This window comes from Oncorhynchus masou, chromosome 31, assembly GCF_036934945.1.
Source record: "Oncorhynchus masou masou isolate Uvic2021 chromosome 31, UVic_Omas_1.1, whole genome shotgun sequence".
Classification (NCBI taxonomy): domain Eukaryota; kingdom Metazoa; phylum Chordata; class Actinopteri; order Salmoniformes; family Salmonidae; genus Oncorhynchus; species Oncorhynchus masou.
In genome coordinates, this window is record NC_088242.1 from 74,097,632 (window position 1) to 74,114,343 (window position 16,712).

The window sequence follows — 16,712 nt, forward strand, 5'->3', positions numbered from 1 at the left end:
CCATGCCCCGACTCAATATTAGGAAGGTGTTCCTAATGTTTGGTATATTCAGTGTATGTTATAGTTAAAAAAAAAAAAGTTTTACTTCTCATCACTCTGATAAATTTGATTATTCTTATAACCATGATGAGTTTTGGCGATCTCTCCATCAAGGAGCAGTCGGATTCTAGAAAGGTAGAATAATAAGTCTAACAAGGAAGAAATATACATTGTTAATCATTACTAATGAGCAACAACACAATGATTGTTGGTCCACGTGATATACAGACCATTGATTTGTCTTTCAGTGCTTGATCCCATGATCACATTGACCATGAGATTAATTTGTACTTAATAATTGTGCAATACATTAATGTACATGAAGGATACATATCTTACACTTCAGTGTGATGCATTTTCAGTTTTGTTTTAATTCAAAGGAATATATTATTTTCAAGTATGCACAATAATCTCCTATCTTTTTTTCCTGGTCATTACATTACTTTATAGCCATATGGACAACCCCTTTTTGAAGAGGTGAGTTTGGTTAGTATGCCTCTTTACAGTGCTTCAGTTTAGAGATTACACAATGAAGACAAATCCTAGCCTATAAGATGTCAAATCAAACTGAAGTAGCAATACTAGCATTAGCCTCTGTGCTGAGAAATGTAAACAAATAAGACATCATTTAAAGCTATTTAGCCTTTCCTTCAAATTACGTATATCATATGATTGCAATGATCTGTCTGCTAGCTATTTCTCTAGAATATATGCATCTGTGCTTTCTGTATAACATCACCTTACAGTAGCTATGTTCCTGGGCAGTTAACACAGACAGACTGGGGCTGATCTACATCTTAGCCAACAGGTTACTGATCAGCCTCTGTAGGTCCTGGGTGCGCATTCTTGTGGTATCCAGTACCTCCTCATGGTTGGCCTTCTCCTGGCTGTCGTAGTCTGCGACCACCTTGTTGGTGATGAGAGACAGGCCAAAGACACGAAGACCACAGTGACGAGCCACCACCACCTCAGGGACTGTACTCATACCTACAGAGCACAGAGAGGGTGAAAAAGAAGACAAGCACTAGAGTTCTGTAGAAGAAATGGACATCTATTGAAAGATTTCAAGGCATTGATAAAGCCCAATGAACCATACTAACCCACAGCATCTGCGCCTAGTTTCTGGAGAGCTCTGCACTCTGCGATGGTCTCAAAGTTGGGACCTGCCAGCATGCAGTACACGCCTTGCTGGATGAAGGAGGAACAGCCCTGCTCCTCAGCAGTCTCTTTGGCCAGTATAGAAAGGTCTTTGTCATAGGCGTCCGACATGCAGGGAAAACGGACTCCAAACCTGAAGAGATACATAAAGTCCTGTGTCATATCAGAGACCCTCAATGTCAAGTAAAGGATAAAGTACAATCCAAGAAGTCCACAAGTAAAATACCCATGCGCTTTACTGTAATATAATTACATTTACATTTAAGTCATTTAGCAGACGCTCTTATCCAGAGCGACTTACAAATTGGATAATGCCAGTAATCAGGCTTCTCAGACAGCAGGAACATGCAACATGACCCTTCCTTCCAAAGATCAAGAGACTGCTATTCTAACCAGGAGTGATGGAAGGCTCACCTTTCATCGTTGTGACCACACAGTGGGTTCTGGCCTGCAAAGCCTGGCATGTTGATGTGATCCTTGATCAGCATGATGTCACCGACTTTAAAGTTGGGGTTCAGTCCCCCAGCAGCATTAGTGACAATCAGGGTCTCCACCCCGAGCAAGAAGAACACTCGCACCGGGTATGTCACCTAGAGAGAAAGAAGAACTAGAGATAAGAGATCACATGCTCAATACTAACCTTTTTTAATAGCAAGCCTGCACTGTTTTCATTTAGTTTGTTCCCTCAGGCTACTACTCCATTATCACATATTTACAATACAACATCCATGTGTAGGTGTGTGTAGAGTGTGTGTCTTATCATGTCAGAGTGCAGATTATATGGTGTCTGTCAGGATTTGGCCAGGGTTGTTCCGGGTTTTGGTCACTAGATGCCCCCATTGTGCTTTTTGACCTTATGTTTTTTCCCTTGTTCCCCATTATTATTTGCACCTGTGCCTCGTTTTTCCTGATTGTATTTAAACCCTTAGTTTCCCTCAGTTCTGTGCTCTGTGTTTGTATGTTAGCACCCAGCCCTAGTGTTCTGTGTATTCGTGTCGATTCCGGTGGATGCTCTTGTGGAATTCTGTTTTTGTTTTCGAGGATCTCTTGAGGCTTTTTTGTGCTATTCCTACCACCTTTTGGATTTGCCATTTTTTGTATTGAAGGACTTCTCCTTTTTACTTTATTAAATACACCGTCTTAAGTACTGCTGTGTCTGCCTCATCTTCTGGGTTCTGCTGACTATTCGTGGCTCAGTTGGTTAAGTGACTGTTTCTCACTCCGGAGACCCAGGTTCGTAACCGGGTCCTGACAGTGTCCAAAGATTTACGATGAAAATTCAACTCACACTGTCAAAGGTTAACCCAAATTGCCTGGTTTGCTACTTTTACAGAGGTTAAAAGCTAACTCAAGACACTAACTGTGTTATTCTAACATTATGGCACTTATGTTCTTCATAAAAGTACAAACTGGTGAAGTATCATTGAGTATCCTCACTACTCATTTGAAAGAATATAGTAGCTGCATTTAAAATTAAATATCACCCCATAAAACAGGTGTCAGGTTTACCATGGGATATACAAGCATTTCAATACACTTCCACAGCATGCATTAAAATATAATGAGGATATGGCTCTGGTGGGTGGAGAGAGTGGAGCTCACTGTGGCAATGTTGTAGCCTTCGTAGAAGTGGAAGCGGCCCTGCATGCAGACACACTGCTTCCCCTGCAGCTCCCCAAAGACCAGCTGACTGGCATGTCCTTGTACTGCAGTGGTGCAACAAGAAAAAAAGGTGGAGCATTTTTATAGAATTACTGAATGTAAATATTTCAGTCAGGTCCCAAGGACAGGAAGCTACAGCCAGCATTGGGTGAAGGTCTGGTTCTGGGTCACAGTGAAAGACTGGTGTTCTTACTTCAACTTTCAAAACATCCACCTAAACATTTCTTATCTAACATTAAATGATTACATGCATAAGTTATCAATGATCATTATAGCGTATATTGAGCTTTGGTCAAGTGTTCACTAAGCATAACACTGTAAGATAGTATGTAATGTCTACAGGATGATGTAATGATGCATGTACAAACTGAAGACAGCGTGATGCTGTACATTTTCCGGTGGGACAGTACAGGATATGGATATTGTCTGACCTGTGCTGTTGGGGAAGCATGGGATGTCCTTGTAGGGAAACACAGTCTTGTTGTCCAGCAGGTCAGCCAGGCCGCCCAGGCCAGAGCCACAGATGATGGCTACTTTAGGCCTCTGCTCAGTGTGGGACAGCAACCAATCAGCTGTTTCCCTATAATCCTCATATTTGTAACTGAGGAAAGAAACATAGTAAGTGCATGCTATTCAGTGAAATATAATAATAATATATGCCATTCAGCGGAAGCTTCTATCCAAAGTGACTTACATTAATTTGTGCATATATTTTTACATATGGGTGGTCACAGGAATCGAACCCACAATCCTGACGTTAATTTAAATCATCAAAGATAATCTGTGTTTCAGCGGAGATAGGTTACTATATACCTTTCATCTGAACACAACCAATAGGAACTTTTCTTAGTTGATGACCTCAACCTGTCAATTACAGAAAGGTGATCTTCAAAAGTATCTTAGCAACTTCTACAGCTGGTAACAACGTCAACAAAACTAAGGAGATGATTGTGGACTTCAGGAAACAGCAGAGGAAACACCCCCCTATCCACATCGATGGCACAGTAGTGGAGAGGGTAGTAAGTTTTAAGTTCCTTGGCATACACATCACAGACAAACTGAATTGGTCCACCCACACAGACAGCATCGTGAAGAAGGCGCAGCAGCGCCTCTGCAACCTCAGGAGGCTGAAGAAATTCGGCTTGTCACCAAAAGCACTCACAAACTTCTACAGATGCACAATCGAGGGCATCCTGGCGGGCTGTATCACCGCCTGGTACGGCAACTGCTCCGCCCACAACCGTAAGGCTCTCCAGAGGGTAGTGAGGTCTGCACAACGCATCACTGGGGGCAAACTACCTGCCCTCCAGGACACATTTACATTACATTTAAGTCATTTAGCAGACACCTACACCACCCGATGTTACAGGAAGGCCATAAAGATCATCAAGGACAACAACCACCCGAGCCACTGCCTGTTCACCCAGCTATCATCCAGAAGGCGAGGTCAGTACAGGTGCATCAAAGCTGGGACCGAGAGACCGAAGCTGTTTTTCAATCTCAAGGCCATCAGACTGTTAAACAGCCACCACTAACATTGAGTGGCTGCTGCCAACACACTGACTCAACTCCAGCCACTTTAATAATGGGAATTGATGGGAAATGATGTAAAATATATCACTAGCCACTTTAAACAATGCTACCTAATATAATGTTTACATACCCTACATTATTCATCTCATATGTATACGTATATACTGTACTCTATATCATCTACTGCATCTTTATGTAATACATATATCACTAGCCACTTTAACTATGCCACTTTGTTTACATACTCATCTCATATGTATATACTGTACTCGATACCATCTACTGTATCTTGCCTATGCTGCTCTGTACCATCACTCATTCATATATCTTTATGTACATATTCTTTATCCCCTTACACTTGTGTGTATAAGACAGTAGTTTTGGAATTGTTAGTTAGATTACTTGTTGGTTATTACTGCATTGTCGGAACTAGAAGCACAAGCATTTTGCTACTCTCGCATTAACATCTGCTAACCCTGTGTATGTGACAAATAAAATTTGATTTGATTTGAATCACAGACACAACACACCCTGTAACCCCCTCTCTTGGTAGTGTGTGTGTGTGTGTGTGTGTGTGTGTGTGTGTGTGTGTGTGTGTGTGTGTGTGTGTGTGTGTGTGTGTGTGTGTGTGTGTGTGTGTGTGTGTGTGTGTGTGAGAGAGAGAGAGAGAGAGAGTTTATCTACTTGAAATAAATTGAATCGTGAGTTCAACAAAATGTAATTAACTTCTACACATTCAAACTCTACAAGCACATCGACTTCATTTGAGACACATCACTGTTGTCGGCAAACTCATCGGGGTGAATGATTGATTGCAAGTCCTGTAATTTAAACGCAGGCTTACACAGCTTTTATAAGTTACCATAAACCCAATTAGATCACTTGACCAGAGGTCACTCTAACAAACATTAGTTGCACAAGGCAGTTTGAGTTCTGCTAATAAAAAAATAAATATCATCCTCATATTCGATGTTAGCAATAAACCTCCAGTCACTATACACTTTTATATCGGCAGGCCATGTTTTATGGGTTGTAATACGCTTCATAATAAAGCTGGATTTAAAACGGAAAATAGTGGCAATTCAACCTTCTGCTCGCTGTAGTAAAATGGTGGGAGCTACAAAGGCTCAGTGAGCAAGTGAAATAAGCAGCAGGATTGGATGATTCAGTGGCAGCGCAGTGCGGAGCTGTCCGTGGTGCTGCTGCCTGCTGCGGGATCAGCGCATTCCATTCAGGATGGTCCACAGAGCCGCGCGACTGCACACTCCTACTGAACCAGACGCACAATGAACACGCACAATGGCCACTCATTTTGTATTTATTGACAGACAACGGCGAGTCCCTTTCCTTTCAAATGAGCTGGCAAAAGCTAGGGCTACTTTCAATGCTTGAATTCATTTTGCATAAGAGTTTGCATGAAAAGGAAGCATGTTTCTTTAAGTGCTGCCCACGCTAACGTGTATCTACGTATGAGGATGTAGGCAGCCTAGTTACTACAACGATAGGAAGATAAAAAGCTTAAATATTGATAACCTTATAAACAATATACATTTCGATATGTAAATCAAGCATTTGTATTGATATCTATCAAATAGAGCCACGATAATCTCTTGCCATATGTGAAAATATGCCTATTTCATGTAGCCTAATCCACCGACACATTGTTACCTACGATATGACGATTTTACTGACCTAAACTGGCATTTTGGCAGAACTTTCATGGGTTACTGTGAAAATTATTATAGGCTCTACTGTGTAGCCTATCAGGAGGACAACCGTTCACTTCGTTTTACTTCGATATACACCAATATGTTATCTTACCTGCATTTGTTTGAGGATGACTTGTTCATTGCTGACGATGAGGTAAAGCTACAGTAGAAATGGTTCGTTCGTGAGCCACAGCGTTTAGCGACAAACGGTACTCGTAGGACAAGGTCAGTGATGGGAGGGTGGCGTGACGGAGGAGGAGTCGTTGGACTTGCGGTTCCTCTGAAAGGTCTCGTTGTTCTAATCCAATTGCCTAACAGACTGGGGCGCTCACTGACCCGCGCAATAAACCTTGAGGAATGACACTGACGGGCTAGCCGTTGACAACATAGGGAACTGAAAGGATCCTATGACTAAACCAGAACAAATCATACATAACTCTACATTAAAGCTTAACCACAAAACAATGATTTACTGACAGTGAAGGTGCATGAAGGGGAACTTTTGTCTACCTGAAACCACGCTCTCACACTGGAAATACCCACGTTAATAGTTTGGTTAACACTCAGAGCAGAGACCTCAATTAGTCAACTTACATTTGGGCTGGGGGGAAATCCCCCCCCCCCCAAAAATATAAATATAATAAAATATGCCCACTCTTTTGAATGTCTCCATGTGCTCTGACTCATGTGAAATGCAAAAGGCGTGGTTAGACGTCAGGTTTTGGCCTGGTTGTGTAGAACTACATTGAGAAATATTGCAGTTTGCAGGCTACTACAAGGTCTTTCTCGGCCCTTTTGCTGAAGTCAATCCCCTACACTGTTGTAATGTTCTAACTCAACCTGACATATGATATCTTATCAATGAATGTGGCATAGGGAGTTAGGCCTGGACTCATACTGTAATGTTTTGGTGATGCAGAATAGGCATGTGTATTTTGATCCCCTGGTATCAGGGTCTTCAGGACAAAATAGTCTGCTACTCTATTATTCATGATCTTTCACACGTTCTACTACCTAGTGCATACTCATGCATATGTCTATTGGGATAAAATAACTGTTAAAGAAACATTAAACATTTTTGATAGCAAACATTACAAATATGCTGGCACCACAATTTAGAGATTAATACCCCAAATGTAGCATACATATTATCTAACAAGACTTCCAAACTGTTTCACATATAGTTTGAGTGCTCAGAAAGGAATGCATGCATAGCCTACTAATGAAGCCTAGTTAGATAAATCTAACATTTGTCATCTTGATACCCAATTAGAATTATTAACTTTGATCATATCTATTGAAATCAATTATTTACTTAATGGGCTTAACATAGGCGGCTAGATAGAAGACTGGTCACTCTAATAAGAGAGTATGGGTGGGGGTTGGGTCGTCTCTGAGGTCCATTTGGATATATTGTTTCTGATTGTTGCCTCCCCGAAACCCACCCTTTTATTCCCGCTTTGGACACGTGACCAACGATCAATGAGGACCACGTGACCATTGACAAGTAACCAGCACGCCCGTAGAGTCGGTGCCATGGTAACGGCTAAATGCGCTACAAACTGAAAGGAGAGAAAGAGAGGGACAACTATTGGTGACTACTCTGTAAGTTTCAAAACAAATGCCAATGCCTGGTTACTAGGAATATAAATAACATAGAGCTGAGTATAAAATGTTTGAACAGGCTTGATAATGGAGACACATTTACTGAAGTTTATAGCTAACGTTAGCTAGTTGCTAACGTTAGTTGGTTGCTAGTATAACGTTATTGTACTGTTTGCAGATTTGAACGCCAGACGAAATATTGACACATTTGGATGGATTCAATATACCTTCGTTACCAATAATAATAAATTACTCAGCCAAAGTAAAGACGATTCTAGCTACAGTGCTGAAGAACTGTTATCTCTGCGCACAGGCTGTAATTGATCCAAAACACGAAATAAATTACTTTTGAGCACTGTTTACCACCAGACTTGCCAAGTAACATAACTTCAGCAGGGAGGAAAAGGGAGGCCAAACTCCGCGGGAAATCTCTCATTCAAGCAGGTTTAGTTTTTTCGCCCACAATTAATTCGTTCTTTTGTATGGCGATTAATGAGAGAGTGGTGAATTTGGTCAACAAAAAATGAATGGTTTATTTGCTAAGTTATTGAGGTTTATTTGATCGAATAGAAGTTTCGTAATGCTTAAGTTGTTACGAGTGTACTGATATAAGTAGGATACGAGACATCCAGGTGTTGTGCCGAAAATCTCCCCAATGCCTGAATTCTCCACCCTTCGCGTTCTTCATTGCTGCGACTTGCTTGCTTGCTAGTTGAGATTTCTGCGCTTCACTCCGTTGTCAGTTTAGCTTACATTTCACTGATCTAAGTAGCAGAAAGCATTTTTGGCTGCAGTTTTTGGTTTGGAGATTTGTTTCAAGTGTATGTGGCGGTTCTAGTTTATATGGCGCCCTGGGCGAACCCCCCTTCAGTGCCCGCATCACGGGGCGCCCGTGTCCCGCCCCCGCCAGTCTCAACTCAACAGTGAAGAGGCGACTCCAGGATGCTGGCCTTCTAGGCAGAGTTGCAAAGATAAAGCCATATCTCAGACTGGCCAATAAAAATAAAAGATTAAGATGGGCAAAATAACACAGACACTGGACAGAGGAACTCTGCCTAGAAGGCCATCATCTTCACTGTTGATTTTGAGACTGGTGTTTTGCGGGTACTATTTCATGAACCTGCCAGTTGAGGACTTGTGAGAGGTCTGTTTCTCAAACTAGACACTCTAATGTACTTGTCCTCTTGCTCAGTTGTGCACCGGGGCCTCCCACTCCTCTTTCTATTCTGGTTAGAGCCAGTTTACGCTGTTCAGTGAAGGGAGTAGTACACAGCATTGTATGAAGAAAGGTCTTTGTTTCTGCCCATTTTGAGCCTGTAATTTAACCCACAAATGCAAATGCTCCAGATATTCTACTAGTCTAAAGAACACAGCGTTGTTTCAGAAAAAAAGGTATTTGTTTCTGGCCATTTTGACCCTGTAATCAAACTCACAAATGCTGATGCTCCAGATACTCAACTAGTCTAAAGAAGGCCAGTTTTATTGCTGCTTTAATCACCACAACAGTTTTCAGCTGTGCTAACATAATTGCAAAAGGGTTTTCTAATGATCAATTAGCCTTTTACATGATAAACTTGGATTATCTAACACAACGTGCCATTGGAACACAGTGGTGATGGTTGCTGATAATGGGCCTCTGCACTATGTAGATATTCTATTAAAAATCTTCAGTTTTTAGCTACAATAGTCATTTACAACATTAACAATGTCTACACTGTATTTCTGATCAATTTTATGTTATTTTAATGGACAAAAAAATGAGTGATAAAGTGATAAAATAATTGATATGTTTAAAGATAATGATTAAATAACTCTACCCTGAAACGTAACCATTAGAGAGTATAGTTTATGTTGCATGTATAAGGAATACTTAAAGTATTAAACATAAGTCGAATTAGGTTGGACTGGGAGAGAGATAAATGTGTGTGTGCCTAAGAAAACACAGAAGAACAGTGGTGAGAACTATGGAGAAGGATAAAACTCACCTACTGTTTGTGTGTATGTACAGTATGTGCGTAGGATACCTACTGTTTGTGTGTATGTACAGAATGTGCGTAGGATACCTACTGTTTGTGTGGAAGTATGTGCGTAGCTATAAAATGGATGTCTTTGTATAATGGACTTCAGAACATTCTCGTGAATAAACTGTACTATCTTTTTGCATAAGCTGAGTCTTTGACTAATTGTTATTAAACCCATGGTCTTACAGATCTCGGGGATTGGTCAGAGCTATTGATTGTCAGTTATTATCATTGGGATTGAAAATTCTCGTGACACTAAGTAACCCCAAACTTTTGAAGGGTAGTGTATCTACTAGAATAAAGACTCTTAGTGAGTCTGTCTTGTTGATTTCTAAATAAATGAATTTGTTCATATTCAACAGGATCCGCAGTATTCTCAAATGAATTAAACAAAGAAAGATCCAACTTTGCAATGCCCACCTCCAAGGTTCAGGCATGTCTGCCTCTGAAAATACCCGAGGGATTCAAGAGCAAAGTGGTGGCACCCAGGAATCCCAAACTAGTTAGAAGAGAGGATATGCCTAAAAAAGTGAGTACATTCATATGGAGTGTATGTTTTTAATATACACATGACTTGCAGCTATTATTGAATATATCCTCCTACTTCATTATTCATTTATATATATAAAAATGTGTCCCTGACCTTGAAATGAGTGCAGTTCTATGTTTACCTATTGATGAACGAACTGATGGAGAGATGTTATTATGGGGGAAATTAAGCAGAATATGTGTTTGAGTTGACCTATTCTAAAAGGGGAGAATAATAACATTCCAGGAATATGTCTGTGGTCAAGGATGGACATTTTTATTTAATGATCACTCATGGATTCTGTTAATTGAATTCCCTTTCTCAATCTAGCTGACACCATCTGCTTTTGCACAAGAGATGTCTCAATCTACGGAGGAGCGTCTGGCAAATACACATGCGATGCACCCACCACGCATTCTAGAGCTGATAGACATGACTGAGACCACTCACCAGAAGGTAAAGTCTATGCAAATGCACGACAACAGGATTTCCCAACTCGCGGCCAGCAGGCCGAGTTTGGCTCGCGGGTGAATCTACAAGTTTTCTGAGCAAAAATAAATACATTTCCAAAGTATTCCCACACATACTAGAAAGATACAGTATATGTGATTGTATACAATTGTAAGCAAGGTATGAAATGATCATGTTTAGTCCAATATTATATATGTTTAGGCTCAGGGGTCACGTTAATGCAGAATTTAGTTTTACACATAGAACAAAATATATAAAACGCATAAGAATTATCTTACTGGCCTCCCGAGTGGCCCAGTGGTCTAAGGCACTGAATCGCAGTGCTAGTTGTGCCACTAGAGATTCTGGGTTTGAGTCAAGACTCTGTCACAGCCGGCTGCGACCGGGAGACCCAAGGGGCGGCGCACAATTGGCTCATCGTCATCCGGGTTAGGGGAGGGTTTAGCTGGCAGGGATGTCCTTGTCCCATCGCGCACTAGTGACTCCTGTGGCGGGCCGGGTGCAGTGCACACTGACACAGTCGCTAGGTGTACCGTGTTTCCTCTGACACGTTGGTGTGGCTGGCTTCTGGGTTAAGTGGGCATTGTGTCAAGAAGCAGTGCAGTCTCTTGGTTGGGTTGTGTTTCGGAGGACGCACGGCTCACGACCTTCGGTTGAGTCTGTACGGGAGTTGCAGCGATGAGACAAGACTGTAACTACCAATTGGGGAGAAAAAGCGGTAAAAGAAGGGGGGGGGAATTAATATCTTGAAGTGTTTTGTAAAGGCAGATCTAAAATGCTTCTTATTGTAATTTATGCTCGTCATCAGATCAATGTAATTTTTTTCCCACTCTGATGAGAATTCATGAACAGGCATTCTATGAGCAGATGTGTAGCTACCTTTCTCCTGTACTTTTGGTGCAAGATTAACTTTCAGAAAAACATTAGGAAATGTAGCTGGCTACATTCATTCTAAGATAAACATTAGAAATATGATGGCCATGCAACGTTTTTGAAAAAAATACCTTGCTTTTTCATTGTAAGCTCATTTACTTGCGTGGCTGCTAGCCAAATAGCATTGCACTTCTGTTATCATCTGATGAAAATTAAGATATTGTCTGTCGAATGTGTTGTACTAATTTTTTGTGAAGGAAAACCATAGTTACACGCCACAATCACTCGATTGTATTTTCTGTGAAGGAAAACCATAGTTGCATGCCACGATCACTCGATTGAAGGAAAAAATCTTATAAAGCATCTGCTCTCTGCACATCTCTCTCTCTCTCTCTCTCTCTCTCTCTCTCTCTCTCTCTCTCTTTGCCCCTTTCTACCTCCAGCGTTTTCTTGCCTCTGTAATACTAATGTTAGCTAATATAAGCCAACCAGCTTGTCCTTATATCAGAGCCCATCTTCTGAAATTGTATACAAAATTAAATCAAATAGGATGAAGGGGGTTCAAATCAAGGAATTCTCTTTTTCACTTACAAGCTGGCCGATTGTGTGGAGTAAATTTACACAGTTGCAGAATACAGAATGCATCATCATTATAAGATGAAGGTCATTTTGACAGAATTGATATTAAGTTTATGAACCAGGCCTGTAAGCAGCCTTCCCTTCGTCAGCATTGTCTGATGTGACCTCCTACTGTAGTAGTAAAGGCCATCTAATGTGACTTAAACAATTGCAATTGTCTACAATTATTATGTAATATTATTTTGTAATATGTGTGTTACTAAAGGCACAATGTGGCTTGCTCAAAAAAGTATGTTATTGTTCCTACCCTAAGAATCCTGTCTTTTTTACTTTTCCTCTGTGCTGTTCTCAGTTCTCTACCATTGATGTGGACCAGGCCATGTTCCAGCCATACCCCTCGGAGATTGTGTTCCAGAATTATACGCCCTCAGAGACCTATGAGATTTCACTGATTCTCCGTAACAATGACAAGGTAGGGCAGGGCGGGTTTGGGTACCAGGGAAGCGTGGAAGGTTGATGTGGACATTAGATTGCCAATACCTGGCTGAGCGAGCAGCCATGTGGAGAGTGGGTAGTTCTGGAGATTTTCTTGATCCATCTGAATTCCCAGTGATAATTGTATGGCGTACGTTATTAGGACACAATGCCCACTGGTCATTAGTTACAACCCCATATGTGCCACACCAATATGTGATTGGATTCTCAATTAAAAAGTGCTCCACTGCAAACACTCAATAAACTGTAATTAATCAGATGAAAGGGCTGAATCATGCATGGATCTATCATTTAAATGGGCTCGATTACAGTTAGAAAATATGTCTCTCCTAAAACCCTGTAATGGTGTCAGAGATAAGTCAAGGAAATATATTGTTAGGCGTAGCCTATACATTTAATGCATAACTTACCTAGGATTTAGAAGAAATATCCAAATGTAACTGTCAGTCCATTATAAAAAGGTGTAAGTGCATGAAATCTGGAGAAGTTCTGTTTTCGACACATGAAAAGGCATAACAATCTTTTTACAACTCTACAATGATTGATATGCTTTTAACTTGCCACTCAGTTATGTTACCATTGATCAATGATGATGTTATGTCTCTTCTTTCACATGTTGATAATGCATTGTGGAAGTCACAGAGGTACAGTAATTTTACTATGTAATGCAATAGTAATTCCCAACATAATAAAATCTCTGGCCCAGCTATGTGCATTGTGCATTATTACCCTTTTTCTTATAGGCTACAGTGCATTATTACCCTTTTTCTTATAGGCTACAGTGCATTATTACCCTTTTTCTTATAGGCTACAGTGCATTATTACCCTTTTTCTTATAGGCTACAGTGCATTATTACCCTTTTTCGTATAGGCTACAGTGCATTATTACCCTTTTTCTTATAGGCTACAGTGCATTATTACCCTTTTTCTTATAGGCTACAGTGCATTATTACCCTTTTTCTTATAGGCTACAGTGCATTATTACCCTTTTTCTTATAGGCTACAGTGCATTATTACCATTTTTCTTATAGGCTACAGTGCATTATTACCCAGTGTATTTTCATTTTTTTTAGGCTACAGTGTATTATTACCATTTTTCTTATAGGCTACAGTGCATTATTACCATTTTTCTTATAGGCTACAGTGCATTATTACCATTTTTCTTATAGGCTACAGTGTATTATTACCCCTTTTCTTATAGGCTACAGTGCATTATTACCCCTTTTCTTATAGGCTACAGTGCATTCGCAATATTCCTCACACAATAACATACCTCCCTTTCCCCTACACTCATCCTTTCAAATACCAACTATTTCTACAGGTTTCATCCTTTCAGAACAGTGAAACTCATTAGTAACTACATTATGTGTTTTTTAAATAGGTCTTTTTTTAGTTTGAGCAAAAAGCATTGTGATGAAAGGATTATATAGTGTCAACTGATTTGGTAGTCTACAACCTACATATTTTCTCCCAACCATTTACCTTTCAGTGAGATGGGGTAGACATACTGTAATAAATATGTATATTAATTACATGGAAAAACAACCTCTTTATTTAATTTATTCATGACCACATTGAAGCTGTAATGCATACAGTAGTTGGATTTAAAATGCAAGGAGAAAATACATGAAAGATTTAGCTTCGTAGTCAAATGTCTCACTTTCTCACTGCAGTCCCATGTTGATGGCAAATAGATAGGCCTAGAAAAAGTTATTGGCAGTAGAGTCAAAGCTACAATTCCTCTTATTTATTGGCCATTTAAATCCTGAATTTCTAAATATACTATGTTGCATGCCTGTCCAAACCCCAAACTCTTTTTTAGGATGTATTGCATTTGGCTGATTTTTATATCAAACAGAAGTTACACAAGTGAACTTTTACATTGATGCATTTGGTGAGGCACTGTTTTGTTCCAGTGTTAATTTCGTCAACAATAACTACGTATGATGAAAAATATTTGTCAACAACTTATTTTTCCTCACGAAAACTAATGACGATAGCGAGACGAGATGCCATGAAAAACACAATAACTTTAGTAACACATTCGTTTTCATTTTAGTTGACGAAAATGTGACGAGACTAGAATTCCACATGAGACTAATGGACATTCAATTAGACATTAATATTTTTTGTCCAATCATAAGCATTCATATCTTTGCAGAATATTTAATGCAATCCTCTCATTGGCAGAATTAGCGGCTTTTCAGTCACACAGCTTCCGAGCAGTCACTTCAGTCACTCGGAAATATTTTGAACTGATGCACAGTCAGCGAACCAGGACACTTTAATTGTAACTAACCTCAACTAAAAACTATAATGTTTACTCTCTTACTTTCATGTTGGCTATTTTCGCTTTGATCACATCACATGCTCCATTTTCCCATGTGTGCTGTTATTCATCTGTGTTGCTGCTCTTGCAGCCGGCAAATACGAGTCACTGTTATTTAGCCCCATCCCAAGGTTATGATTGGAAGAAAAGAGCTGTACGCTTAAATTGTTTAACCTGTTGCCAAGGCTTTGTAGCCTATGGTAAGTCATAGCTGGCATTGGTTACTATCTTCCACAATAGCAATGTGCCAGCTATATGAGGGGATAGTAGGTTATCTTAATGTGCACATGATGGAAGTTACAAGTAAATTATTTAATGGAAAAAAATGCACTGACGAATATTTGACAAAAATGACTGTGACTAAAACTACACTAAAATTGTCCTGAGTTTAAGTCGACTGATAATAACTAAAACAAAGAAGGATGAAATGACTAAAATGTCACTGAGACTAATACTAAATCTAAAATAGCTGCCAAAGTAAACACAGTTCTGTACCTTAGTATGGTCTGCCAAACTGCCACCAGCTGTTGAAATATATATATTTTTAAAACAAAGGAAAGGAATATAATTTCTTATGTTATTCTTGCAGTTATTTCTCTTAAATATGTTCGTTGTCTTTGAGCTTCTTTTGGGGCTTAGGAGAGTAGGGAGTAAGGATGTTGCAAAGATAGTGGAGAGTTAGTCATTATGTCCCTCTCTCTCTCTTTCTCTCTTTTTCTTTGTCTCTCTCTTTGTTTCACATGCGTGCGTGCGTGCATGTGCATATGTGTGTGTGTGTGTGTGTGTCTTTCTGGTCTTTAGATCCCACGGCTGGTGAAGGTGGTGGAGGGAGACTCTCTATATTTTAAAGTGGTCAGTCCAGTGGATGTATGTAGCAAAGTGGCCCCGGGGATGGCGTCCACATTCAGTGTCCTCTTTACACCTCAGGAGAACAAGGTACTGTCAACACAAATCAAATAAAAATGATATGGCAACACACTTAACAAACAGTTGGAACACTGTAATGTGCAATAAACTATTACATTTTCTTTTAATGCTATGGATCAAAGCAAACAAGTGTTTCCAACTTTATTCCAACTTTATTCAATCTGTTCATGAAATTTCCTCTTTCTGATTTCAAAAGAATACAGCTTTCCTATGTTCTGAAAATTACTGAAAGGAATGTTGGCCTAGTTATGAAACCAGTCTCATTCATTACCCTTGGTCTGAAGGAAAGATTTCAATGCTTCAGGTTTTCCTCTTCAGTAATGACAACACGGTAAAACATCAATGTCAAAGCTCATATTCCTTGTTAATGCGCCTCTGCACTGTAATTCTATCAGAGAGTGTGCTTTGAAGAGCATGGGCATGACAGGGAATGTTTCCACCATAAGCCTACTCTCATTCCATTTGCTGCCATTCTCCAGGCTCTAATATGGCATGGTAATCTGCTTTGCTCTGCTTGCACAGTAATACAGAGTGCAGTTGTTAGAGAGATTCAGGGCCCTTGGCAACATAATCAGGCCTGGAGCCAACTCATCTGTATGGAGACAATAGGGAGAGATGACTGTTTGGATGACAGACCCCTGAAAAAACAACATACTTGACAAGATGTGAACATTTGGAGCAGTAGTGAACCTTTGGTTATGCATGTGTTATAGTTCCAAGACATTGTTGATCAGGACATGTCCTTCATGCACCACATGAGACAGAATCCAATAAGAAACTGA

The 16,712-nt window shown here is 40.0% G+C and overlaps 2 protein-coding genes across 2 annotated transcripts in view; one reads left to right on the plus strand and one right to left on the minus strand.

Annotated features, from left to right (window-relative positions):
• Positions 1-385: 385 nt before the first annotated feature.
• pnp6 (purine nucleoside phosphorylase 6) lies at positions 386-6,330 on the minus strand. Its single transcript, XM_064951920.1, has 6 exons — positions 6,214-6,330; positions 3,291-3,460; positions 2,800-2,903; positions 1,612-1,787; positions 1,140-1,330; positions 386-1,026 (listed from the first exon to the last, which is right to left on the minus strand). Exons 1-6 carry the CDS (start codon positions 6,240-6,242, stop codon positions 830-832), a joined length of 867 nt encoding a protein of 288 aa, XP_064807992.1. The 5' UTR covers positions 6,243-6,330; the 3' UTR covers positions 386-829.
• Positions 6,331-7,624: 1,294 nt separating this feature from the next.
• The window catches only part of hydin (HYDIN axonemal central pair apparatus protein), a 68,893-nt gene continuing 59,805 nt past the window's right edge, over positions 7,625-16,712 (plus strand). Inside the window, exons 1-5 of the mRNA XM_064951922.1 lie at positions 7,625-7,706; positions 10,090-10,256; positions 10,587-10,712; positions 12,532-12,651; positions 15,805-15,939. Of these exons, the coding sequence (XP_064807994.1) occupies positions 10,140-10,256; positions 10,587-10,712; positions 12,532-12,651; positions 15,805-15,939 (498 nt within the window). The 5' untranslated portion in view covers positions 7,625-7,706; positions 10,090-10,139. The remainder of the gene's footprint in view (positions 7,707-10,089; positions 10,257-10,586; positions 10,713-12,531; positions 12,652-15,804; positions 15,940-16,712) is intronic.